At 36.3% G+C, this 27,534-nt stretch overlaps 2 protein-coding genes across 9 annotated transcripts; both read right to left on the bottom strand.

Annotated features, from left to right (window-relative positions):
- Positions 1-237: 237 nt before the first annotated feature.
- Positions 238-23,029, bottom strand: Per (period circadian regulator). Of its 7 annotated transcripts, none has more exons than XM_076898251.1 (18): positions 22,980-23,029; positions 21,897-22,673; positions 17,997-18,080; positions 14,491-14,675; positions 12,546-12,676; positions 11,341-11,539; positions 10,994-11,215; positions 10,267-10,451; positions 9,748-10,032; positions 9,028-9,174; positions 6,109-6,355; positions 5,589-5,962; positions 5,309-5,502; positions 5,039-5,199; positions 4,704-4,948; positions 4,400-4,618; positions 4,012-4,323; positions 238-3,697 (listed from the first exon to the last, which is right to left on the bottom strand). In XM_076898251.1, exons 2-18 carry the CDS (start codon positions 21,977-21,979, stop codon positions 3,584-3,586), a joined length of 3,387 nt encoding a protein of 1,128 aa, XP_076754366.1. In that variant the 5' UTR covers positions 21,980-22,673; positions 22,980-23,029; the 3' UTR covers positions 238-3,583. The 7 variants fall into 7 exon arrangements, with proteins under 7 accessions (XP_076754366.1, XP_076754368.1, XP_076754369.1 ...); XM_076898253.1 differs by having other exon boundaries at positions 4,704-4,936; XM_076898254.1 differs by having other exon boundaries at positions 6,109-6,331.
- On the bottom strand, positions 22,905-26,804 carry LOC143425466 (RNA-binding protein 45). 2 transcript variants are annotated; one of them, XM_076898284.1, is made up of 6 exons: positions 26,511-26,804; positions 26,231-26,345; positions 25,334-26,124; positions 25,023-25,255; positions 24,760-24,891; positions 22,905-23,029 (listed from the first exon to the last, which is right to left on the bottom strand). In XM_076898284.1, exons 1-5 carry the CDS (start codon positions 26,707-26,709, stop codon positions 24,778-24,780), a joined length of 1,452 nt encoding a protein of 483 aa, XP_076754399.1. In that variant the 5' UTR covers positions 26,710-26,804; the 3' UTR covers positions 22,905-23,029; positions 24,760-24,777. The 2 variants fall into 2 exon arrangements, with proteins under 2 accessions (XP_076754399.1, XP_076754398.1); XM_076898283.1 differs by lacking the exon at positions 22,905-23,029 and adding an exon at positions 23,131-24,618 and having other exon boundaries at positions 26,511-26,803.
- Between the last annotated feature and the right edge of the window lie 730 nt (positions 26,805-27,534).

Below are 27,534 nucleotides of genomic sequence, written 5' to 3'. Positions count from 1 at the left end.
AATTAAATATTATATTTTGCTATAATATTTTTTTTATTAAATAGAGAGAAATAATATATTAAAACCATGATTTCTTCCTTTAATTATCATTAGTTCGGATACGTGCGCAGAAATGAAAAATCGGAGAACATCGTTTTTCTTTCTCAATGTACAACGGACAAACCCCCAACGAGGAAAATATTCTTTAAAAAGTGATTACACTATTTATATTTCATAAAGTAACGCAATTTATAGCGGTTTCTTTCGATCATCGTTTCCTGTAATGTCAAATGTATTGCGCTATTACTATCATTATACTGTTACAATTCAGATACATATCGTGTGAAAAATTAAGATCAGTTCGATAGACTGTAGAAACGTCCGCGATCCTGTGTAACTCGTGCAGTTCGTATTGTTTATTTGAAATTGAGCATCAGATTGTACAGAGAGCTAGACACTAATATATACGTGGTTCAATATATTTTTAATGTACATGTACATATCCTCGGACAGAGATTGATCGTGCGGTAAAAAAAGTGTACAAAGAAAGTAATCAATTCTAATATACTTTACTCGAGGAGGTTTACGAACTGCACGAGCGTCGTTGCCTCTTATAAACCCCAAAGTATATGTAACGTGATTTACGTATCGGTATAATTATTTATTAACAACATATAAAAAATCTTTCTATCGTTGATATAATGTCTCGTTTTACTCGTTCATCCTCGTTGGTTTGAAAAAATCTTTTGTTTGCATACTTCAAAACACAATTGAACATTAACTCTCGCAATATAGGACTCGAATCGGTACATCCATTAAACGAGACATTAAATTTCTATTAGGCGCTTACAATCTCTGCACCCTTGTTACTGTGTTGTTACGGTACTGTAAGAAAGAGATAAAAGATGTGGATACGACCGATGCGACAAACAAGTAAATTTTATGGCTATCTACGTCGTCTCTCGAAGATCTCACGCGTTCAACGCGTTAACACTTTGCAAGTAAAAAAAAAAATGACGATGATATTGTTCAAAAATTAATGCTGCGACAAGTAAATGCAAAAATTGATTTTCATACGCACAAAATAAACCGCTCACATAGCGCAATCGTTTTCTCGTAGATGTTTAAACGCAGTCTTAAATGCAAGTTGCGAGAGGTATGCCTGCTCTAGATGAAATAAATACAGATATACGGCTGTGTGAGTGAAAATGCACTTATTACACGTATGGTTTCTTAGACGCTCGTTTATACTAAAAAAAAATCATAAAACTTTGTGCTAATGTAAATGTAATCATTTTTAGAAACAGGAAATGAGCCACTAAATTTTGAAGCTAAAAGCATCGATATTACTATTTAAATTCTTAGAGTTTATCGATGTTTCAACATGTTTTTTTTTTAATTTAATCAAATCGTAAGTTAAAAGAACGTTAGTCTGTAAAAGTATTAAGTATCGGTGTATTTCCTTCTGTTTCAAATATAATGGGTATCATACAAATGTTCCCATTAAACTGAACGATGTGCCTTGATCAGAAAAATGAACAAAGCTCTTCATTTTTTTAGTTGAGTTAACATCGTCGATGTTCATACGGAATTATGTTAAAACAACTGTTGTAGCTAGTTTACACGCAATCTGGACTAGATTTATGACACGAGTTATATTTCAAAATAGGAAACGCATAATGCCTCATTTTCTTTTATCTCTTTTTACATCTACAAAATCAGCGTCATGATTTCTTAACGAACGGGCTACATCGTTTAATTCTAAAGGTTACGGATCACTGGTATACAAAATATTTCTTGTACCTTTCAACTACATACTACGATAGGCATATCAATCATGGTTCTGTATATAAATAGATAGTATATAAAATATTTTTGCTATCATACAAACGCTAGAATGAAGATTTCAGAATGTTATCTGTCCGTATTCGAAGAACGTTCAAAGGGAACTTTTTCGAGCTCGTATCAGCGCGCAGAATTTAAGTTTTCAACATTGAATCAGAACTTCAATCGCTGTAAAACAAATATAAATATTATTACATTAACGAATAGAAATATCATTAGTACAATTTTACCAAATGCATCTAAAAGTAGTAATACCGAATTGTACTTCGATTACTTTGAAATAAATTTGGAGGTAGCGCATCTGACATGATATTGTTCAAAAATTAATTGTCTCACTATTTTGGTCCCGTCTCAAAAGTCAAATTTTTCGCTATTTAAAATACATAAGAGCTTGATTTTTTACGATAAATGTAAAACGTTCGATGCAAACTGTAATTGTACGTATGTATTCTGAATAAAATATAGTTCGACATTACTAAGAATAAAGTCAATAAAAACATTCGATAATACATAATGGGAACTATTAGAAAAATAATCACTCCCAACAAAATTCATCTGTTTAAACCTACTTAAAATAACTAACAATATAATTCTCTTTCACTCTTCCTCTCTCTCTCTCTTTCTTTCTCTCTCTCTCTCTCTCTCTCTCTCTCTCTCTTTCTCTCTCTCTCTCTCTCTCTCTTTCTCTTCCCATTACGAGAAATTAATTGTACAAATGAAAATTAATATAGTTAATTACCCAAGAATGGGTTATACATAGAAAATAACTAATGCATTTACTTAATTCTCTAATTCAGTTATTAATAACATGACATATCTTTATCTTCTTTCTTTCCCATATAATTTCAATTGTATTAAATCTACGTATATAAAACATTGTGCAGGCGACAGACTTTCCAACGGATTTTTTGGTTTCAACGAAATGAGAATTTATCAATTACCTTATGCACGAACGAAAATAATGATTAAATAGAGCAGAAGCCAATTAAAGACAATCGCGTGGACGTCCGTGTCTGCCCGGTAACAGGAACCTCGTAGCATAACGAAAGTGTTTCCTATTCTTGAAACACAAGTGTTTAAAAATCGCCGACATGGTGAATGAAGTATGTAAAGTACTAACATCAGAATAATGAAGTATCATGAGTTTCGTTTGAAGAGGCAAAGGAGCTAAAGGTCCATCGTATCGCTAATTTCTTTAAGCTATGTGATTTTTATCCCTTATAGCTTGAAATGTTTTAAGCTAAGTATATGAAATGCTCGAATACAAGGGAATATGAGAAATGAGAAATGAATATGTATGAGGCAGTTAAAATGCATAAATAATTAATTAATAAAATTGTTACTTTTTAGTCTATCAGTAATAACATTAATATCTCAACCCTTCGTGCTTTATAATCTCTAATGTACACATGTAATAGCATTAATAATAATGATATTTGCAATAATAATATTAATCAATAGATTGTAATATACTTTGTAAAAAAGAAACTCAAACGTACACTGTATAACTACGAACATAAAAAAAGTTATTCAAAAAAAGGAATACATCTATATGTATCTATATGTATAGTTAATATGAACAATTTAATCTGCCTCGAAACATTTAATGAAATAGAATAATCTAAATGATATTAAAATTGTACGCAGCAGCCAAGAGTAATCTAAAAACTAAAATCAAATTCGAAAGACACCATTGCAAATGAACATTTCGAACTTGAAGATAGTGTTCAGTTACGAGTCGACCGTCACAAGTTTTTTTCTATAATTGCTGGCATGGTACGGTTTGAGGTGGTAGCGCCGGTGGTAATGGGGCGTTCTCCTCGTGAATCATTACGAGTTTACCGTATTTTACCATTCTCCTCCTATGTTTTTGCTGCAAACAAGATCTTCCTCTCTTAGTACAGACATTATATACTAACAACTTTTAAAACTTAAAAAATGATTAATACAACTACTCTTATTGTAAGAAGTGGCTCGAATCTCTAAATTTTTAACTTAACGCTTGAAGAATCTTGAAGCAAAGCATGAGCACTTGAAGAAAAATAATAAAGACGCTATCTAGGTCAATAAAAAGTCTTACGCATTGTTCATGATATTTGTTCTTTTTATAAAATTGTACAATTGTTATAAAATAAGTGGTTCGTTGTAAAAGAAAAGTTAATAAAAGAATTCAAAATTATAGTATACCTGCGACATTGTACTAGCCGTCCAACTTCCACTGCTGCTCGCACTGTCACTGCCACTGGAAGTGGTACCATCTTCGAGAACAAGTTTGGTTTCAAATCCTTCAACCTCCAAATCCAAATAGAGCTGACCTAGTTGATCGTTCACCAAAAGCGGTTGATTGAAATTTTTTAAGGCATCCATATCAGCTTGAAGCACTTCGTTCAGGGTTTTAGGGTGTACTTGATACTCATATATCAATTCCGGAGTCAATTGAACACCTTCGAGCCACGGTGGTTCTTTTCTTCGTTTAGCGGTATGCTGCCTCATACTATCCTAGAAATAAATATTCGTCCATAAACTAACTTCCCCGTTACGTGATTAAGCAGCAGAATAGAGAGTGTATTATTACTTCTATCAAATATTCCATTGGTTTCTGGTCCGGATTGCAACTACTTTCACTGCTTTTGTACAGAAAGCTACTGTAAAAACTCGACGAACTGGACTCGTCCACGTTATAGTCATTTTGTTTATGGATCTTTCGATCCACCGGCGTTGATGTGTCCACTAAGCTCGAACAACATCCGTCGTTGCTCACACAAGAAGAGAACAATTCACCGGGCGACAGTACCTAATTATCATTGAACTTGTAATAATTTACAGAAACACCCAGAATTATTTAATCAGTAAAATAGCACGCTGAAATTTTATTTTACTTTTTTGGAAGATTCGGACATGGCCATGGTACTACCCGGTTCCGCTTTGACGCTCGTCGCTTGACTCGCTGATCGTTTCCGATCGGAACATTTGTTCATCGTTGATTCGTTATTTTCGTGTGTGGCCATTGTTTGCTCGGGGATTAAGAAAGGTCTGTACATCATTCCCGTTTGCGGAGCAGCTATTACTGGTGGATAAATGATGCCGGCCATCGTCGTTGTCACATATGAAACTGACACAAACACTGGAAATTAGTTTGGAGACTTCAATTTTCCATTGTTACTTAAGTAGATTCTGTTATACTCTCGCTGGTAGATTAAAAAAGTTAACGTACTATAAGGATTCGGTTGCAGCTGTTGCATTGATTGAGGTGAGCTAAGTTTCTCCTGTGGCGGAAATAAACCTGGTTGATCACCGCTTTGTGAAACGGGAAGATAATATACTGGTATCATGGGCGGCAGTATTGGTATTCTGGGTATTGCTTGTGAATTAGTACTAAAATTGGAAAATGAACATTTAATTCGTTTCACCCCTTGCGCGTTCCTCTTCTGTTTGTTTCTTACTTTCCATTCTCTTAATGAAAAGAAAAGAAAAGAACACTCACTTTTGTGGCACATTCTGTGTTTGAGCAGGTAGTGGAGGTGGTACAGTGACGGATAAAGGCTGCCATAGGTTGAAATTAGCACTTTTCTGAATGACTGTTGATTGGTCGACGCTCATGCTGGTAACTGTTGTAGCAACGTTCGTAGGAAACTGACCCGCGGTACTTGTCCTTGATACTTCATCGTGTTTTGAGACCTAATAAAATACAACCGGACGTGTTTAAACATTTTTGTCTCGCAGCAATTCTGCTATTAACTACGCGGATCTATCGGATCACTAACTTTAAAACTGTCTCCCTCCCAACTATGACTTCCGCTTCTCTTCACGCCATGACCTTGGTTAATGAAATGTGTGTTCGGGTCCGTTGACATCTTCTCGGTGGTCTTTATCCGGGAATCCTTCAGTTTGTCGCTGTTCTTGATGCTGGACCGAAGCTCCCGATGCTTTTGCATCATCAGCTTCTCCATATCTTCGTTATGACGGTTGAGTAAGGACTCCGTCAACGTTGGGGTCTTGAAACTTTCCGTACTTGTCGTGTTCGACGTGTTGCCTCTACTGGCTGAGCTCGTCTGATTGTTCGATCCACTACTCAAATTTTCAGCACTACCACTGCCGCTCGCACCACTTCCGTTTATCGGTGACATGCACTTCCTCACTAATCAGACGATACAATATCGGAATTAAAAGAGATTATACTGATTTACAGTTACCCTCGTTAATATACGGGCATACGTGTGACTTTTACGCAATAAAAAGCTTGGAAATGAAAATAGCGTTAAGCGGATTTTTGGGAAAACTCACCTGCTGAATTTGGACTTGTCTTTTCACCCTCGTCGTTGCTGGAATTGATATTCTCCTCGTCGCTGCCGTACATGGTGGCGACCGGTGGTTTACTCTTAAAGAACCTCTCAATATTTTCGTTGTAGTTGAGCTGATTGTAACTTGGCGGTGTCTCGGTGGACGATTTACTGTCGTAGTACTCGTGATGAGGCGAAATCTCACCGAACATCACGCTGTCGTGCTCCTGTAACAAGGGATTGCGTGATCCCTTCACAAGTATATTGTAGCGACTTAGAAAGAGTTGATACTTGATTTCGTCACTGTCAGTTGTTTTGCAAATTTGCGTTGCGTTATACTTTTTGCATCGAGCTTTTGATATTTTGTTAGACGTTTTTCGCAGCTATAGATGGCTGTTAAAAGTCTTACGCAAGGAATTTTGTGCACAATATCAATTCTTCCGTAATCTTGGGATCGCGGGAATGCAATAATGCAGCGCACGAGCGACCGATCAACCGATTAATATTTCTCTAGCTCTGCAACACCATTAGTTGCTTCGATTGTTAAAACCGACCAACTTTTTACCATTTTACCAAGCTGTCTATTAAACCACTGCCACCCACGTATTCATTCATACACGCTTCTTTCCCTAAGTCATTCGTTCTTTCTTCGAAAATCCACAATCTACGACTGTATCGATCTCGACTTAAAAAAATCGCGTTATTTATGTTTCGCAATGAATCTCTCATTCGCGAAAATAAATGAAACAAATTTTTAAGTATAACGTTCCCTTAAACTTTCGTTACTACACACGTTTACGAAAAAAAAATCATCGAGAAATAATTGATCACGATATCTCTATTAAAGAAATTAAAAAATATTAATGCTATTCTTTCACGCCTAAACGTAAACTCTTTTCCATTCTCGCCCTTCATGTTACCTCGTTAGTTTCAAAACCTTGTAAGTGAAAAGATACACTAAGATGTTCTATTGCAATAAATTTGTAAATGCACTTATAGCCTTCAGCGTTAACATATCTCAATCGTTTCTCGAATACATAAGATCGAACTTATCGTATATCATACTCCTGGATATACGACCTGTGGAATGGTGAATCGATCAATGGATCAATCGTTGGAACAGTTACACTTAAGTTTAGCGTAATGTGGAGGCAAGGGAAAAGACTCAACGCGGTTGTTCGATTTTAGACGTGATGTGTACCAATTCGTATAATGTTGGTAGAAAAATGGATTAACGTGTAGGAGAGCTCCGCAACATGCAGAAAAAAACCAACAAAAACCTGTCCCGTTCTCCAATGTAAAAATTCTCCTGATAAACGCAACGAGAAAGATGAATTATCAGGTTCAGAGATTATGAAAGGTCGCAACTGTGGATAATTAAACTCTGTAATAAGAAGAATCTTATTAGAGAAACATTCTTAGCTATAAGCATGAAAAACAAAAAGCAAACAATGTCTCGATTGATAAAACAATTAATGGAAACACCGAGAAGAAATAGCAACATTGTTAAATACAGAAACGTTTTGTAAGAGTAATTGATCCGATAGAGCAATATATCATTAGTTAGATGGAGGAATAATCGAACAACAGGGCGAAAGAATAAATATATCGTTTCGATTGCGTAATCGATCATCTAAGAAGAATTTCCGAGGACACGACTAAACGTAAAAATTCGAGATCACTGGGTAACATATAGTAACAAATTGCAGTTTTTGTTCCTCGTCCCTTTTCGTTATTCTAATCCGTTTCCCATCGATCTGGCCGGCAAACGGAAACAATTAGTTACTATATGATAGTTGTTGCAATCGAGGTTGGTTTACAAAAGGCATGGCGTTTTCTTCTTTTACCAAATATGTACGAATAATAGTATTGAAAAAATAGGTAGACTTACCGACAACGTGCCTACAAGGTTTTGAAATTGACGCTATCCTTCACAGGATCTACACAATTTCCACTTTCCCCGCAGTCCGTGTCTATGTACAAAACAACTTCATAGATTTTTCTCTTTCTTGGTTGACCCGCTTTTGCATTTTACTTACGACTAGCCACACTATTAACTATAGTAGCAGATGTGTATAAATACCCTAACTCGTGATAGGTGGCTTTTTAGCGTTACTTTTTTAAGTTAACCATCCAGTTAGATGTAACACCAGGCTGTAAAATGTTTTATCAATTTCCGTGCTCCTTACTCACCTTGAACCTTAGTTTTCAAATTATCTAAAAAATTCCAAGACGTATCTTTCGGAGGTAACGAGAATTTCACCGTTTCTTAGCATTTTTTTTCAGTGATCTCCCTAAAAATATAACTCATTGCGACGGATACGAATTTCTGACTACTTCTCGAAAAGATATGTCGGCGTAGAATTTTTCCTATTAACCCTTCATCTAATTACTTGTATTCTACTTACGTCATGCTTTCTTCATCGGAAGAAAAGAAATCTATCTGTACTTTGAAAACAGTCAAGCAAGAGACGTTTAATTAAAACGATCCTCAATTGAAATCTTCTTAACTATTAGGTAGATTTCTTTTTTTCCATGGTTCTGCTGACACTAGCAATACATGTTCGGTACACTGTGTTCGTTCTGTATTTTTTCTTATTGCTACAGCAATTATCGTATAAAATTTCAGACAATCTAGAGTACAGCGAAGCGTACATGGTAACAGGTACATGGTCGAGGAACGATATGGGACAATAAAGCGTGTGACAAAAGTAAGTTGAACAGAGTCTACTATTCTTTCAGCGAATATCAAACTGTATGGGAATAAAAAAAAATACTAACGAAAACGATGCTTGTACCGGAACAGAAGCGGAACGGAGTCAATATTACAGTAAAATATACTTGTAGCATACCACCACAGCATATTATAGCGTACTACTAGCAAAATAGGTGTCGGCGATACTAAAACGTAGCTAATAGTCACCGAAAAGCTCTTGTCGTCGGCAGCGAGTACATCCTTGCCAAGACCGGATGTCCTCGTCTCCTGCAGCAGATTTTCCATGAAGGACGCGAGGTCCTTGCACCTCTTTGACACGTCGAGCTCGGTTAAATCTGACTTTCTTTGGATGTTCTGCGCAGACGTACGATAGAACAACAGAGAAAAAGTTGGGTCGTGAACAGACTTATTCATTGGGATTAGAATTTCATAAGGCAACAACAGTATACATATATAAAACGGTGAACATTTTACTGTCTGTCTGTGTGTCTCGTTATGCTTCTTAAATTCGTTTGTTTGTTCGTTGACCGATTGCCCTTTAGAATGGGAGATTGATTATATAAAAATCCGTTAAGGGATAGGCATTCTATCAATGTAATTACGTTATATAATTTTCTACCAATATAATAACGATTAAATGTATCCTGCTGTCTCTGTATTACGCTTCCTATAATAGTATTGAAAATACCGCAAAGCGTAGACAACACGAGTTCTCGGTTGTACGTTAATATTCTGTATAACGTGGATATGCTATTATTAGTTTAAGAGAGAGTCGTGCATAATTTTACGTGGATTGTATCGTTGCATATAATGAAACAGTACAATACGTCCAGGTTCTATGTTTACCTCGTTAAACAATACGAAAATCTAGACAAATGGCGCTAACTATAGCGTTGGTTCTGCATGAATCATCGAGTAAAGACGTACCTCGTCGAGAAGTGTACGTATCTCTGCTTGTATAATCTTGGCCTCTTTGAGCACCTCTTCGCTAATGTTGGTCAATTGACCGCACTCGGTTGCACGCGGCACACGAAAGATATCAGGATTGGCTGGACCTTTCAGGACCCTGTGTTGACCTACGACAAACTCTAGTTTTTTCGTCCACGGATTGATAAAGGAGGACCACTCTGTTTCGAGGACGACGTGGCCACCATTTTGGACTCCGAACCTGTAGGGTTTCGATCTGAAGGAGGCACCTTGGAACTTGATCACCTGTTCAACGATACATGTATAAATATGAATTGAGATTTCGTTTTATTTTAAACGTTGTGTCGACGTTCGATTCTCAGAACTCGCTTGTGCTTGCACTTTGTCTGCGAACTACGTATTTTCTTTTTTATTTTTTTTTTTTTTTGCTCTATCATTCTCGCATACTTTCTTTTTTTTCAAGCGTATATTCGATCGAAATCTAAAGTTTTTGGTTTTTTTTCTGGGGTGCATGCTCACAGTCTCATAGATGTCTTTGATGAAGGGCAGATCCTCGGGGTGATAGAAGTCAAACAGCGAACGGCCAACCATATCCTGAGGTAGATAGCCAAAGTATTGGACTACGTCAGGATCGACATGAGATAGATGACACGTCGCGGTGTGGCGGGTCGTGAATATCGAAGATATTATTGTTTCTTCTGGTGCTGCGGATAATGATAATAACAAGATCGAGGTCATTTTCTCTCTTGCTAGGTGCTTCCTTCATAATCAAATTTTTGCACAAATTTAACAGTGTTAAAGCGCAATATGCGTTTGTTTTGAAAAATAATATACAACATTGTTAATCTTTTTTTTTAACTTAAAAATAATGAATCGAAACAGTGGTCTCCAAATTGAACGAAAACGAAAAACTGGTCAAACGATCAGAAAACGGATAAATAAAAAGTGGAAAAAGATGACGGATCATTAACACCGTCACGAGTTTCTAAGAAACTATTTCTAGTTAAATAAAAATTGTTTTCTTTCTAGTCTAAAGCACGTTGCTATGGAAGCCACCGAAACGTATAATATCATCGAGAAGACTGGACTAATGAAATGACTCGAACATTACTTTTCCTTTCCTATGATGTAACGAATCTCTCTCGAAACATTCTGCCCTTAATTTATCTATTTCTCTCGTTTAAATAAATAATTTATCGAATCTTTTCGTCAGTCGACTCTCCTCAAACATCTGCATCCGTACTACCTTTATATGCAGAATGAACAGGTTGGGCAGTAACCACCAGGAACATTGCTTTGTGTTGTTGTTCAGTGGCACGATCTCGAAAATCTCTGAACGATAATGTCAAGTGGAACGGAAGGTACAAATTCGACCTTCCCTCTTTGTGCTGGTCGCCTAACTGATGAATAGCAGACCTCGTGTATTTTCGTAATCCGCAAAAAAGGCTAGCTCTTCTACCGTTGATACCTGACGAAACAAGCACGACTAATGCTGTTCAAAAAGCTACGCAATATTTTTTAAATAGTAAAAAAAAATAGTAAATAGAAATAGTAAAATAAAAATAAAATTGTTAAATGGCTACTGTGCACTACCTTTCGGTCTATCTTCTTGTGGTGATACTATTCCGCTTTTAATTTGGTCAGCCAGAGTGGCCTTGTCCTTGTAATAGACGTAATCGATGAAGGAACGGCCAATCCACGCGTCCTTCGGGTATCCTAGAGCTGTGCATATCGATGGCGTTGTGTACAACACGAGGCCGTCGTGCATCGAAATCACCGCACAAAATCCCTCCTATAGGATACACAAGATGAATGGGTTAGTTTCGCTCCACGAAAAATTCGTAAGTGTTACATTTATCCATCAAATAATTAACTGTCTCTTAACACGTAGATGACATCGAGTTTATACCGTCGAAATCCGATCGTTTCTCTTTCTGTATAAAGAGCACTCGTCGTTGATTTAATCCCGATTAGCGATCGTTCACATTACTACTCTGACAGTTTCACCAAGGGTAACATGCAAATTTTAAGGTCGACTTACCATTGGATATTTAAAAATTGTAACACGTTGATAGTGTTTTTGGTCAGGACCAATTTCAAACACTATGCACGGAGAAAAGAATTATATTTCGCGTTTGTTCTCTACTTGTTACCTTACGACAAGGAAAAAATAATTACCTGTAATTTATACTAGTTTCAATGATTTCTAAATACTCGATAAGATATAAATTAAAGAAAAAAAAAGACGTCTTTGTAATATACATATACGTATGTAGCAATCCAAGTTGATTAGTACACCTTCACCTATTTAACAACCATTTTACACCAATAAACTAAACTAAACCCAGTTATTGGTATCGATGAAATAATATATACGTGAAATATTAAAAAAAAGAAAAGGTACTCTAGCCTTCCCTAAGAAGTTTCACCAGCCACTAAATTGTCGTTTCATTAGCGGCTACGTTCAGTATCGATAAATCCTCTTTCTCCATGCATACCACGAATATTGAAGTAATTAAATTAGAAGTATAGTTTCTAATGTATCGGTATATGTAGGAAGCAGTTGAATCAAGATTAATAATATCTATACATATACGTATAGAAAATATTAGGCAACAGGATGCATATCCGAGCGTGCCCCATCCTGGACCTCCCTAAACAGGAGACCCTCGATCGACCACGATCGAGCGAGTTTCGACTGACATTAATTACTGTCCGTTTCTTTCTACGTGTCCTTCTACTACAGTTAACTAGTTAAGAGAAATCTGTTTCCCCATTGCTTTATAGTGAATACTAACATTGGCTTGAGATGCGGAATCATCCAGATGATTCGTACGTGAAGCAAGTCCTGCTTCCAGATCAGTGACAGTATCGCCGTTGTGCTCGCCGGGATCCGTTGCATCCACCAATTCTACAGTGGCTATCTCTTCTTGTACATACCCAACAAAAATTCTCGCCGTTACATTACGTACTTCTTGAACATACCTGGACCGTTTTTGCTTACACATGGATCGTTCATACCCAAGTAGCACCTGTCGTTTATTTATATTGACGCATCGATTAATCCGATAGAGATTACGTTTACAGCAACGTGTACGGCATGACGTGCTACCTGGGCAATGAACTACTAAAGGATAGGATCGCAATGTTTCTTAGTCCCAAGGGACAACAATATCGCGACGATATTTCGCGTTTTACGAGACGGAGTAATGAACGGACAGCTCTGGGTAATTTTTTTTGACAAAAATATCAGATAAAAATAGATACCAAGGCAATTTTTACTTCTCTACTCTCGGCTTTTACCTTGTCCGCAAAACACGGAATTTTCATCGCACTGTTACGTTCCCATGAGTTTTTATCGCGATTCGATCGCTTCTTGGTAAGAACAGAAGCGTGTAGAACGCTGTTTGTTCTTAAAAGGACAGATTCATCAGTCAGAGATTATACAATGCAGTTTAGTTACAGTCTTCGTCCAACGAACCAGTAAACGAGCATCAGAATTACATAACGAATCTATTCTCGTGCTTAAACGTGTCCTATTGCAGAAAGTGCCGCAGGCTCGTAACGAGCAAATCTGGTCGAAGCTCGTAACAGCTGACGAAAAAAGCCTGCGTAAGAATCGGTTGTTTAACGGTCGATTATTAAAAATTATGTAAATAATTATGTAAATCATAGACGCTTCTCGACGTTATATAAAGCTCGGTTCAAATCGAACGCTGTTGTATGCAGCTGGACCAAGCGGAAAGCTCGAAATCTATAGATAAAAGGTCTATCTCTTGTTCACGGGATAGTGCACCGCGATTATGTAATTGAACCAATAGAACTAGAGGTCGATTTCAATGTTTCAAATATTTTTGGAATATCCTGCTGCACAGCAGCGGGTCCACCATGACAGATATACGTAGATACGACGCTTCTTACATTGTTACACAACGCTGATCGAGATAATCTTTAAACCGAGTAATCGTACGTACGATCTTGTTTAGTAATTCACTCGACGGCTTGTAATATCATATGCAAGATATTCCTTAGGCAATTAGAATCGCGAGGATTCGTTATTGCACCAGAGGGTTGTTAAGATAAAACAGGATGATTATTTAGTCGCGTAATTAAGTTGCAAATATAAAATCGCCTTTATAATTTCGTTCGTATTGGGCAGAGCTGAGATTAATTGCCAGGGTAACAATAGCAGTCATTACTCCACTATTAGACTATTTTTCATTTCCAAACGAACCGTACAATTCTTCTGCAAAGAGACACGGGACAACGTATGACGGACTAAGAGAACTATCGGAAAGGGTTACACAGGAAATGGGCAAAATGGTTCGAAGCCCTTGGTTGGGGAGTAAGCGAAATCTAACTCAAGGGAGAAGTGCACGAAACCAAATTACGGCACGCGAAACTATCTTCCTTTTGTTCCAAATAGGAATAATTGCGAATTTTATGAATTGTTTTTTATTAATTTCATTATAATCGCGAATGATTAGCAATAAAATTTCATCAGATCGAGTTCTGGCAACGTTGAAACTTGAACGGAGAGCTGCGTTCGAATAATATCAAGGAAATCAGTAGTAAGAGCGCGTTGTTGGTCAGACGCGGAGAATTCATATTCATTCCTCCTCTCGTGATTGCGTTACGCGACAATTACACGTATATCGCGAACTAAATCTGAAACTAATTATCTTTGCAAGGATCGTGCTGTTAACGTGCACTTCTTCCCGCCGATTTTAGATCGCAACCAACCTGGTTTCTTTTCTAGTATAGGCTTCGTTGGGACGGCGACATTATAAGACACGACCTTCGGTGGTGTGCCGGCACTTTTCAGGGTAATATCTGCCTCAGCATTAACAACCAATATCGTCTTCGACTTCTTCTTCTTGTGTTCTTTATCCTTTCTTTTGCTGATTGGCTGTGGTATGGCTTCATTGCTATGTTCATATAGGCATTACATGTACAATTGCGAAAACGTCTAACCTTATCTAGCGGACAGATTTAAAAATTAGTAAGGAAGTCTAAATTAAAAAAAAAAAGGTGCTTCGTATTCGTCGAGGAATATATTGTCTATTGCAACAATATTTAGCCATGTATGAAGGGTAGTAGCGTAGTAGGGTCAAGAATCGTGCAATTCACAACTAAAGCAATCGCGATCGATGAAAAAAACAAACAGAATAACTCAATTTGTGAAGTATCGTAGATATGAATTATAAAAATAAAGCAAAGATAAAACTAATCTAATCTACTAACAGATTAACAACTAAATTAAGTTTGATACTTCCGCTTAATTTATCATGAAACAGATCTTTTCATGGTGTTCATTCAATTATTTATATCATTTTCTGTGAAATCGCAACGCTCTTAAATTACTTTGAAATAAACTATATCGTTTCTCGTGCATTTGTTGTGATAACGTGATAACAGAAACGTTTGACGTCCCGTCTACACTTCCGAAGAACGTGTCCTTTCAGCTGTATCGACAAACAAGATATGTAATGGACGTGCATGCAAACATGAGCTGCAGGTACACTTGTCGAGATAAAAGTTGCATTACCAGAAAGAAAGTTGCGTTTCTGAAGGATTGCGCTGAGCGTTAACTAGATTTGTCGAATTGTTACACAATGTAGGAGTGGATTAGAACTAAAATAGCTTAGACGGTCGAGCAACTTTCTCCAGGAAAACCATTGACAAGAAAAATACTATACGTAACAAATGGTTTAAATCATCAAGTCGTGACTGCATACGTTATGTAAGGAGGAGAAAGTGACATTTCTCTAACCATAAACTTCAGCAAGCTTTCTCCAAGATAAGGTTGATAACCTGCCGTTCGTATTTCCGAGTTCGAGATTATAGCTTAAGCATGCTCATTTCATGCATCCGTATCCTTTTTTCATAATTAAACTTTCTCCTTTAAGTATAATTTATATTTATAAATGTCTTACGATGATTCGTACTTTCTCTCTTCTGTCTCTCTGTTTCCTGTACCTTTCTACCCCAAAGAAGTTACTAAACGTTACATAAAGAAGAAGAAAATCTATTAATATCGAATGAAATGCATGTCTCCCTTACAGTTTCGAACACGTTATCTAATTAGCAAGCTTTTAATTGTATACCCTGTTCGAACACGTTCGAAAAGAACTAAAACCTCTGTCCTTCGCGCGCTTCCTAGCATTGTTCCCATTATGAAAGGGCAATCACAGAAATGGCTCTCACAACATAATTCAATTTATATTAATATCCGATAATATATATATTCCTTCGCGATTAGAAACATGTGGCAATAGAGGTGTTCGAATATATATTCAGGTGACAGAAGTATGTGAAATCCTAATTATACAAATAACCGGGAAGCGATCCTTACAAGTCTCGTAGGGAGTCGCGGAGGAATCTCCACGCGGAATGCCATTATATCTTGCATTTTCCTGTAGAACACGTCGGACAAGCGCGGTGACGCATTCTCATACTATTGGCTTCAAGTATGCAAACTGCATCAACGACAGACCAATAAGCTTGCAACGATACGAGGCGTGTCATCGAGCACAACAAACATTTCAAATCCACGCAAGCAATGGCATTTATCGCCTCGAATCGCGGGACGTAATCAATTTCCAACGTTCTCGCAACGTTTTCTAGGAAACTTTCTTCCGCGGGAACATTCCATCCGAGAGACAGAGATTCGCTAAAGTTCGCGGTCAATCGAGAGAGAGAAAGCGCATTACGAACTCAATTTGAGACTCGTCGTCGAACGCTACATTTTCCTTCTTTTCCCTACCTTCTCGCTTCCCGTTATTCTAATTGAACAATCAGAAATAAACTATTCATGATTGTAATTAATTTATGGACACCGTGCTGCTTTATTATTACAATGGCGCGGACTTATTCGTATTATGCAACAATACTTGTTGGATATCTCTCATGCCACGTAGGCGACGCCGATGGCGACATTATAGGCACGTGGCACGGCACATGCAGCAATGTTTACAGCTGCAACTAGCAACGTTTATGTGAGCTTTCTCGTAACTGAGTGTAATCGTGTCCCCGCGCGTACGTGAATGCGATGCTAAAAATTCATATTGACGCGCGCTTGTGCGTACTGTGTCACCTTCGCAATCACGATAATTATGGAATGGCCGTGCCCGCCGGACGGATCTACCAGGGATAAAAACGAATGGCGAATTTGCTTTGGTTCCATTGTGTGGATCCGATCGTGCGGAGTAAACGTTTAGTCGGAAGAAAAGGATTAAAATTAGTGCGAGATCTAACTAGATAACCCCTCTAAACGGAACGAAATAATACTTTTGATTCTGTAACGCGATTGAAAGTTATTGCGCTACCATTCTAAAAATTGATCGCGATTAGACGAAAGGCAGTAACTAATATGGTTGCTTCGCCTTTGGTAATTCAAGTATATGGTGGTATTAATTCACGTTACGAATGAAACGCTGGTGACGCTCCTTGTTCCAACGTGCTCCTCTTAAAGCGAGCACGTTCTGCTTAGCAAACTCACGTTAGCATGCAACGTCCATTCATTGTTGTTGGTTACAGCAGTTGTGTATACATAGTAATTACCATTATTAACCGAAATGGTTATTTTTAGCTCCGAAATATAAATAGATACTCCCTCATGCTAACAAGTAATTATACAATTTCTTTCGTCGATGAAATATTAGATATGCTTTACAATGCTTGATGAACAATTGAGCTAGAATTCATCGAATACTTTAGAATTTATGAACAGCAAAATGGTTTCTTACATATATTTATCTATATTATCTTTGTTATGGCGTATAATATTTAGAAGTAACAATAATTGTATACGCATTAATAACTCAATACTGTATTGTAACCATTATTTAGGTCCTATGGAAATTTTCTTTATCGAAAACGGTTAAATGGAAATGTGAATGGGCATTCTTTCTAAATGGTTCCTTAAGGAGAGCTCAAAGAACGCTGCAGAAGAAAGTAATGTCTCACTGGATCTTTTGCCCGCATTTTCTACCAGCTAAAATTGTAACGACTTCTTTACTTGTTCATAAGTTTAATATGTCGATGTTTGTAGATTAATACATATATGAAATTCATGATCGTAAAGAACACGTTTGTTCACCATTAACGATCAGCGTGTCTCTTTAAAATCTCGTTTCTTGGAACAACGTTTCGGAGAAAGAAAATATAACACGCAAGAATTGACTATCGTCGCGATTGCTTCGATCATACTGTTTGATTTGAAAAGAATGATTTAAACGATGCGTTACCTTGATCCAAAGGTAGAAGGACGTCTACGGCCATATCCGCTACTTTCAGAGCGGTTGCTGTTCCTCGAAATCGAGCTGCCACTACTGAAACACAAATTAACAAACCGTTAGTGACAAATGGAAAACGAAAGGGTTATTTTTAAACAGGTTTATTGTAATACATGTAGATTATGTAATGCGAATACGTTAACGTCTGACGATCAACCGACCAAACTACTGTACATGCTTATTCAGCGGGTCTGACCTTGACCGTCTGTTACTACTGAACGTGCTCGTACAGTAGATTCATTCTCAAATGAGTACGCCAATGTATCGTACCGTTACTGTAATACAAAAACAGTCTAGAACAACGCCCGGAATTTTTTGTTTAAGCATAATGAAGACGTCATTGTCAGAGCCTCGTAAATCTACGGTACAGAACTTACGCTTCTTATCGAGCGCTTATCGGGTCCACGTATTACGGTTTGTATCTCTCGCTCGCGATTAGATCCATGTGATACACCGGAAACTGTACGTACACGTCTCTAAAGAAACAACGATTACGGTTACACAGACCCTAAAACATATATATCCTCGACAAATACATATAACACCCCTCACATCTATCCCTTAACAAATAAAGGCAGAAGCTCAGAAAGTATTTTTCTTTTCAATTGGCGTTGCTCGTTTGCATAACAGATACCGTAAAACGGAAACGCATTCGTAACTTCCGCGATATGCATTTTGAGGATACATCGGGCTTCGAGTAGTCTTCGTCTCGCCGATAAAGCTAACTGAACCTACCGTAAAAATAGATCGGAAAAATTGCTGACCAACCGAGAAATAGCGTGCATTTTACAATCCGTACAACGGCGCGTAAATAGTACTACATCCACCAGTACTGTCCGTTCCACTGGCAAAAGGGGAACATAGCCACGTAAGAGGCGATTACAAAGACGCATTTCTCGAACGGCTGCAACGGCCTCGGCCCATTGGCCGATTAAACCATCGCCGAGAAAGCCGCGCGATTTGCTGACACAAAATCTCTGAAACCGGTTACGGTGTGGTGAAAAAAGAAAAAGAAAAAAGAAAAAGATCGATCACATGTTTGGCAAACGTGACTGCCGCGATCCGGCCCTTACGACGGGCTCTTTCTAGCCTTTCACTGTCCTCATTATTTCCCAGGGAACAGGCACGGGGCTCCTACATTTGTTGCACCTCGTTCGTTAGGAAAAATTATTGCATAAGAAGGACTGTTTCACGCTCGTGGCCCCGTGACTAGAGCCGTCGAACGAGACCGTGATCCGGCTATCGATTCTGTTCGCCATACTGCGCGAATGGTGCCAAGGAAATCTGTTTAACGAAATGTAAAAAGGCAATGCGGAAACCGTGATTATAATCGATTGCACTGTTATCGCGGACAGTCTTGATAATATTTCTTCTTGCTACCACAAAGATGGAACACGATTTTCAAATTTAGAAAGACATCCACTATAACAGAATGTCACTGCTAGAAAAAGGTTGTTCAATTTTATTTTCCATTTTATTCTACTTTAACGTTAAGAAACTTAAATAGTGATTTCCGTATTGTATCGTGTGCAGACAGATAGATACTCTTGACCTATTCAAAATGTGCACGATAATTAAAGTCCAATATGGCTATGGCTATACAAAGATTTGTCCTCTTATACAATTAAAGCGATAAAGTGAAAAATACATCCAATTGACGTATCGTTTAACGTCCGGGCTTTTTCCAGTGGAACATCACGTTTTATTCCTTACAACGTATTTGCAACGTGTATATGATTCAACTCGAAAAGCAACACGTGCGAATTCCGAATCCGTATATCTGTATACATCGATACGTATCAATCGGCTGAGTAGTATATATCAATAGCCGAGTCGCCCACGGTATCGTCCTTCGTAATTATAGGAAATTGTCGTTAATTGTTGCACGGACGATATTAATTTAGGGGATGAAACTCGAAACTACATCGAATCACATATTCTAACGAGCTAGATTTTTGAAATAATCTTTCTGAAATTTCGAAAATGCAATCGTACCCATCGTCCGCTTCAGTAACATTTTGCATTTGATTGCATAAACATTTCATAGCAGAATATGTGCCAACTACGGGAAGCGTTTCAATCGAACACTTTCGATAAGTCGGTAATCGGTACTCTCACATGTACTTTACGTTCGTTCGACCTGTTTCCATTCGCTTTTGCAATTCGCGCATAGATGCAGCCGGTAAATGCGAACGTGGAAATGCAACTGGCATGCTTCGAGCCGAGAAACTAGTTAGCCTTAACCGTAGTGTTCGAGTTTCTATCCTTCTTGTCCGCTGCACTTTTCATCTACCTCTCACCTACATCATCGATAAAGCGTGTCAATGCCAAGTATCCTACGCTATTCCGCGCCGCATAGATACCGAATGTCCAAACGTCCTACGAATTTTCGATTCTTTTTACTTGCGAATTACCAAAACAACTCGTTTCGTAACAGATCAGCCAGATACGTTTGTAAAAATCGTGAATGGAACGCAAAACCGAAAAACGATTCAACTTTCACTCGAATAATGATGAGAAAAAATCAATTAACAGTCCGGACAGTTTAACCGACACTAATCGGACAGTTATCCGGCAATTAAGTGATTCGAGATTAAATTCTAAGGGTCCAATAATCCGATCGACCAAAATCAGTTTCTTAATGCTTCCGCGAATGGAATTTGATCGCATGTTATATTAGTTTGAGCGTGGTATATGCTTTAAAATATTTTTAACAAATTAGTTAGTGATTCGTTAAATTAATTCTTTTTCTCTGATATTTTATGGAATATTAATCTTGTTAAAGGACCTATACCTTTGTTTTTATATTACATCCCCTCGTGAGGAATAGAAGGTAGATATTAAACAGCAATCAGATGGGACATAAGACAAATTAAGTTGCAGGGTTTCCTCGGATTTATAGTTACAATTGATTACGAAACTTCCTTACGCGTTTCGTAAGGTTTCGGGTCTTGACACAAAGTTGCAAAATTTTCAATCATACCGCACAATTTATCGTTCATCATCGCGCATGGATTTCGTAAATGTTTAATCAAACATCTGCAGGAAACTATGAATTACTGTTTACAGCAGCTCATCTACAAAAACACGTTGCAAATTAGAATTAAATAAAAATCACTGTGCGATCGATTATAGAAATAAAAAAGTAGAATCATAAAATTAAAAGAAAAAAAAAAAAATGTTAATGCGTACAATTTAATATGAACGATCATTAACCATTTACCATATGATGTACATAGAATTGAATAAGAACGCATTAATGTATTCTCGTTAATGAGTAACTATACATGCTTTTACTTTATCACTTACATTCCGTTAACGTTAACAATACGTTTTGCTAAGTTGTCCATCTTTTGACCTGTTCTTTTTTCTATAGATAATATATTTTGCATAAAATTTATCGTATAAATCGTTATTAGGAAGCTATTTGTCTTTAAGATATATAACAAAATTTATTTTGTTCTCTTAGTGAAGTAATAATTCCCCAGATAAATTAATCTTATAATTAATTACTTTAATTACTACCACACGCGATATTTCAAATGAAAATGAATGAGATGGAACAACTGACAAATATATTAATACTTATTAACATATAGTCGTATTTCTCATATTTAAATTATGAAAAAACAGTGCAAATGAAATATGTATTATCGGTAATAATAATTAACTGGTACGTGTCCATCGAATGCGTTGACGAAACAGAAATATGCGATAAAATGTATAGCTCGAAATTAATATCGCGCGAGTTCGTAATTCGGAATCGACGGCGGTATATTCAAATCAGTGCTCGCGAAATGGAACAAGTTCACAGGAAGTAAAAGATTGAATACGAATGATTTGCATACACACCTCCTTTGGGACTGACTATTGCTGCAGGTATTAGAATATCCGGAATCCGACACCTTAGCATTTTCAGTAGATACTTCTTCCATTATTTTCTTCTCGGGGTAGCGTTCTTCCTTGCAGATAATATCCGTTAGGTCACAACACTTGCTGTTAAATCAAATGAACTCGATTGTTGCATGTCATCTCTATATTTCGTGACGCAAAATTGGTAAAAACCGCGAATAAGAAAAGGCGAGGAGACGGATCGTCCGCATTAGCACGAACAGGAATGAAAATGAGTTTATCTTTCGAATACGTATTGCATTTGCCGGTGGTAATTAAAATAAAAATTGCACACCACTGGACCAAACATGAAAGATTATTAAATGAATTGAGAAACAAGGGTTTTTCACTAAATTCCCAGATGGTTTCACAATAACAACAAACACCACGGTGTGTTCCAGGCGGTGATATCTATGAGAACTGAAACCGCGCCGTACATCGTATGTCTTTCGCGCGGAGCGACTGTTCCGCATCACGCAGCACGTTCGGTAACACGTGAGTCGTTACCCCCTCTTATTTCGTTGTTAACCTATATCGATGCAAAACGCGTGCCCCACTTAAAACCTCTCGAACGATGAATACGATTAAAATAGCCTCCTCCCCGCGGTCTTTGTGCTTCTATTCCAGCGCAACGTTGACCGGCGCGAAAATTCTTCCTTACGGATTATTGCGACACCTGCTGGTCGTTTCTCTGTTGCTCGCCGATTTAAATTTAAACCAATGAATCATACTACGGAACTGTGGTCAAGAGAATATATATAACATTACGTTCTTTCTTTTTTTTTTTTATAAAAATTCTTTTATTGCACATCTTACGAACATATCAAAGAAATATGCGAAAAATAAATTATAAACATGGTATAGTGTAAAAGTGCACTATAAAAGTGAAATGCGTAAATGTGTGCAAATACAATAGCTTTCCCGATTTGCGTAACAATCTCCGTTCAGTAATGAAGTGGAGAAACTGTATAAAATTATAATTCATTCTTTATATTTTATATGTCCAATGTACACAATAACAATATGCTTACTATAATATCTTACTCTGCTATATCACAGTCATCAGGTACGAATCTTTCAATCCCCCAGGTATCCTGGAAATTAAAAGAGAAAATACATCAGGCTGATTATAGGTATAGTGTAAAATAGGATATTCTGTTCAGTGTAAAAAAAAATAAGTGGAAGTCGTGTAAGATTTTTGATTACTTAATAAGTGTATTTTAATATCACCAAACAAGTCAGTTACAGTCTCCTAAAACATCATTGCGTATGGTCATTGAGTGAAACAGTCTAACACATGTACAAAAGTGTCCATCATAAATCGTTCATGTTGTGCGTCAATCATTGGTATTTGACGAATTGTGATTATGGACATAATATTAATTCCCTAAGAAAACGTATTTCCTTCGAAATTTGATTTAATTGCAGTAAAAAACATGTCGATATATTTTTTGCAAATATATCTATACAGATGAACATACGTTATGTTTAAACGTCTCCAAAACAAGATTTATTCGAGTGAAAAATATAATTTTTCCCCACTCATCTATATCTGTCAGTCATATACTTATACAAATTAATTTTATACATCTAGAAAAAAGCATATAATAAAATACTAAGTTTAACTAATAGAATTTGATTAAATTAACTATTTACACCTCACACACATACAGTAAAATACAAATTACCATTTATAAGTCTTGAGAGAACGTGATAGATTATTAGTATAGCTTCAAAACAACCTGCATTTCTCTACTATATTTTAATTTATCCAAAAATATGAAATCACAGTTACAATGTACTCAAAAATGAAAATATCAATCCACAGAATATATCTTGTTTTGGAATTTAAATTCTGTGAAGTTATCTTTGCATTGCGAAAATATTTCTTGAAACACATACAAGAAATAAATTATTTTACGTTTTCTTTCATACATACTATAACTAATAAAAGAATAGTACAGAACTATTGGATATAAATTATAAACAAAAATTTGTTTTTACTAATTCTAAAGCACAGGTTATGTTTTAAAGCCTGCGCGAATAGTTAAAATTAATATTACAATTAATAATAACGTGCTCCTTGTTTTACAAACAAGAATATAAAATATTATGAGACAATTTTGTTTTGTATCTTTTTTTTTTCTTAATTTTTTTTTCTTTTTTTTACTTCTATCTATTTAATCTATAAAAAGATCGATCCTTTCCTTTAAAAAATGTTGTTTTAACAAACTTTCATTTCAAGTGAATTTTGATACAAAAGTATATGTATAGAGAAATACTCTTACCTCTGACTAAATACCTGTAGTATGTATATTACTATAACAACAATAAACACTTCAAGTATATTGCATCATATACCTTCCTTGTGTTAAAGGAAGAAGTTCCAAATTTAACTAGTTTCCTGTGTAATGCATTCTTTAAAATTCGAATCTTTAAGATCACTGTTCGCACAGGCCTCTTAAAATAATAAAACCAGGAAGTCAGGTGTACGTGTATCGACAAGTAAGAGGATAAAGTAGAGTAGCGTTAAAGTTTCAGTAATGTTGAAATCGCGAACGTAAGCGGTAGTTAAAAGTAGGTAGTTGGAGTAGTTTCCTTGGATGCGGGCCCGACGTGGTCAAGTGAGTCTTAAAATTCGTCTCTTTTATTGCGTGCGTCCAGCTTGTGTATACCAGTCAGTCTGTGAAGATAAATAGAAAAATTACATTTTCTCCTGTTTTTCAACTAAAGTAATCGTCAGTTACAACGTCAGGGTGTTAATATTTAAATGCCTTTCTCACTCCCTCCTTTCTCTTTGCCATGTACTCAGCGATTTACTTACGAGGTATACAATAAAAATTTAATTTTCGTCTTCGTCCATTCGTAGTCGTTTTCTACGATCTTCACCGACGTTGCGCTCTTCTGCTTCTAATACCTTTAGTCGGGATCCACAAATTTCTTGTCCATGCAAAACCTACAAGATGTTATAAATTTAGAATTTAATTACACCGCCAAATTGTATACAAATATATCTTATTTAAAATATTTTTTATTTGAGTATAACAAAAAAAAATCGATTTCAAGAATTTGATAAATAGAATATACCTCAATTGCTTCATTAGCACTTTGCACACTAGCATACTTTGCATAACCACAATTTTTCCCTGGGAGCATGTAAACATCTATAAGGTTACCAAATCTACAGAAAGCATCTTTCATGGCATATATAGGAGGTACTGGAGGCCCGCATACAATAAAACATCTTTTGGCAACCTCTGCATCTATACTAGCCATCGGTTGCACTGGTGGTAACTTAACGCACATTGAATGTTCTAAACCTAATTATTAAAATATATAAGTATGTAAAAAAATTGTACAATTTGACATTATACTGGCAGACATTTAGAATCTCTTACTTGGTGCAGTTAATCCAGCTGCTTGTATTAAAGATGTGGCTTGGGCAATAGTTTCGGCCAGATGTGCTAAATCTGTCCTAGCAGTAGCAATACCACCTGCCGAACTTCCAGGTTTTATTGCATTTTTTGGTGGCACACTTGATAAATCTGGTTTAACTATCATCCTATGGCCAGGGGGATATTCAAACCCGTGAAATTTTTCCCTTGCATATGCCGCGGCACTAGGATTAGAATATACTACAACAGCCTGACCTCTTGGCATTCTATATCTTACATCATTTTTCAAATGACAGTAATCCAATCCAGGTACAATATCAAACAATTTCCACAATTGATCTTGATTCAATGCCGGATGCGCAATTACTTGCAAATGTGTATATCCTTCAGAGTTAGGATAATTTGTGGCAATTTCTAAACTAATACTACTCTTTCCAAAATTCGATGAACTATAACCACCACCAGCACCATCATAATGAGAAGACAGTCCATTGTTATATTTCACATCGATGTGTTCAGGTTTTGGCTTTTTTGGTTCAGCAAATACAGCTTTATACTTTCTATCACATTCTTCGAATGCTCTTGCTGCACTAGATACTTTTTTAAACTTCACGTAACCAAAACCTTTTGATTCATTTGTATTCCTATCTTTAACCACTGTTGCATATTCAATAGGTCCAAACTTTGAAAATTCTTGTTGAAGTTCACCATCCGTCATAGACTTGGGTAATACACAAAACAGACGAACCCATCTCTCTTCTTCATTTGTTTCTCTCACAGAACCTTGATCACGACTGAAACGAATATCTGTATTTTCATATTTATCAGCAAATACGCATACATACACTAATCAGCTACAAATTCATTCAGACACACTTTAATAATAGTTAAAGTTCTTACTTTGAGGCAATCATTACTTTAATAGGTCTTCCAACTGAGCCCAACATTTTCCCATTCATTTCTTCAAGAGCAAAAGCTGCTTCTGATGTCTTGGAAAATTTAATGTACGTAACACCTACATAAACAGTACGTATGATTTTTTTCAACAACTTATAAAAAAAACAAGAGAAAATAAACAATTTTCAAAAATGAGGAAAACTGATAAACGTATAAATATATGAAAGATATTGAAGAATAAAATAAAAGTTTATTGATTTCCTCTATAGACAGGAGAAATTACCTTTATTTTCACCTGTAATTCGATCTTTAACTACCCAAATATCTTCAATCTTTCCAAATTTCTCAAAAGCTTTCCTGAGGTCATCTTCCTCCAGACTTTTGTGGCATATAACAAATAAACGTGAATTCGGTGGATCATCATTTTTTGATCTTAAATCCGTCTGGGAATAATATGAATCCCTTTCCCTGTGATCAGCCATTTTGCAAATGAACGCTGCAGACTACGTCGCCCGTGTTACGGTCAGTAAAGCCGACGCACTTCAGGGACGGCTGAAATAGGGTTCCATAACATCAGTTTTCTAATATGTTTTACAATTTAATTATTCAGAATGAAAATATATAATATTATTACATATTAGTTGGACACTTGATATTTTCATAAATTAATATTCGTGAAATTACAATAAAAACCTTTCATAACATGAACACATTCATATGTAAATATGTGTGCAATTAATGTTTCTTGAAGCAAATCAAATTTTACATTATTAAATTGCTAACTCTCATTATGTACTGACTAATAATATAAACTCCGTGTTACTGGACATTGATGCAAATAAAGAACATGTTTAATAATGTAAATTATACATTTGTTAGTTTATGAAGCTTTATTTAACTTTGATGACTCATGGCGGGAAATTATTTTTACTTGCATTTCCATTTTAGTCCATGTCAGTGTGTTTGTACGTACAAATGTGTGATTCTTATTAAGTATTTTAGTTAAAAATTAAATATTCAATAAACTCTTGATTGTATCATGTGTACACAGTAATTGAAATATTTAAAATCATAAAATATGTGTATGGCAGTACCCCGTAATTTAGAAATCTCATGTGGTAATGGTACAACAAATAGGGGTTAGATTGAATTACTTCCGCATTGATTTCACAAGTGTGTTGAGCGATTTAACAAGTCACGTCCTACTATTTTCTCGCACAAACTTTCCTATATGAAAGAGACATGAACGGAACGATATTATGATAATATCTAGTACTATTTTCATTTCCTGAATAAATATAGACATT

This window comes from Xylocopa sonorina, chromosome 7, assembly GCF_050948175.1.
Source record: "Xylocopa sonorina isolate GNS202 chromosome 7, iyXylSono1_principal, whole genome shotgun sequence".
Lineage (NCBI taxonomy): Eukaryota > Metazoa > Arthropoda > Insecta > Hymenoptera > Apidae > Xylocopa > Xylocopa sonorina.
This window is presented reverse-complemented; position numbering and strand designations above follow the sequence as displayed.

What these genes read in the sequence shown, in the direction of transcription:
- Per (XM_076898251.1), bottom strand. Translation starts at nt 21,979, where the DNA reads ATGGAAGAAGTATCTACTGAAAATGCTAAGGTGTCGGATTCCGGATAT. An exon ending in TATACTAGAAAAGAAACCAG is followed by an intron (nt 12,677 to 14,490) that starts GTTGGTTGCGAT and finishes GGTATGTACAAG; the next exon opens with AAGAGATAGCCACTGTAGAA. An exon ending in GGGAGGGAGACAGTTTTAAA is followed by an intron (nt 5,503 to 5,588) that starts GTTAGTGATCCG and finishes GTATTTTATTAG; the next exon opens with GTCTCAAAACACGATGAAGT.
- LOC143425466 (XM_076898284.1), bottom strand. Translation starts at nt 26,709, where the DNA reads ATGGCTGATCACAGGGAAAGGGATTCATATTATTCCCAGACGGATTTA. An exon ending in AATTACAGGTGAAAATAAAG is followed by an intron (nt 26,346 to 26,510) that starts GTAATTTCTCCT and finishes CTGTTTATGTAG; the next exon opens with GTGTTACGTACATTAAATTT. An exon ending in GTGCTAATGAAGCAATTGAG is followed by an intron (nt 24,892 to 25,022) that starts GTATATTCTATT and finishes AACATCTTGTAG; the next exon opens with GTTTTGCATGGACAAGAAAT.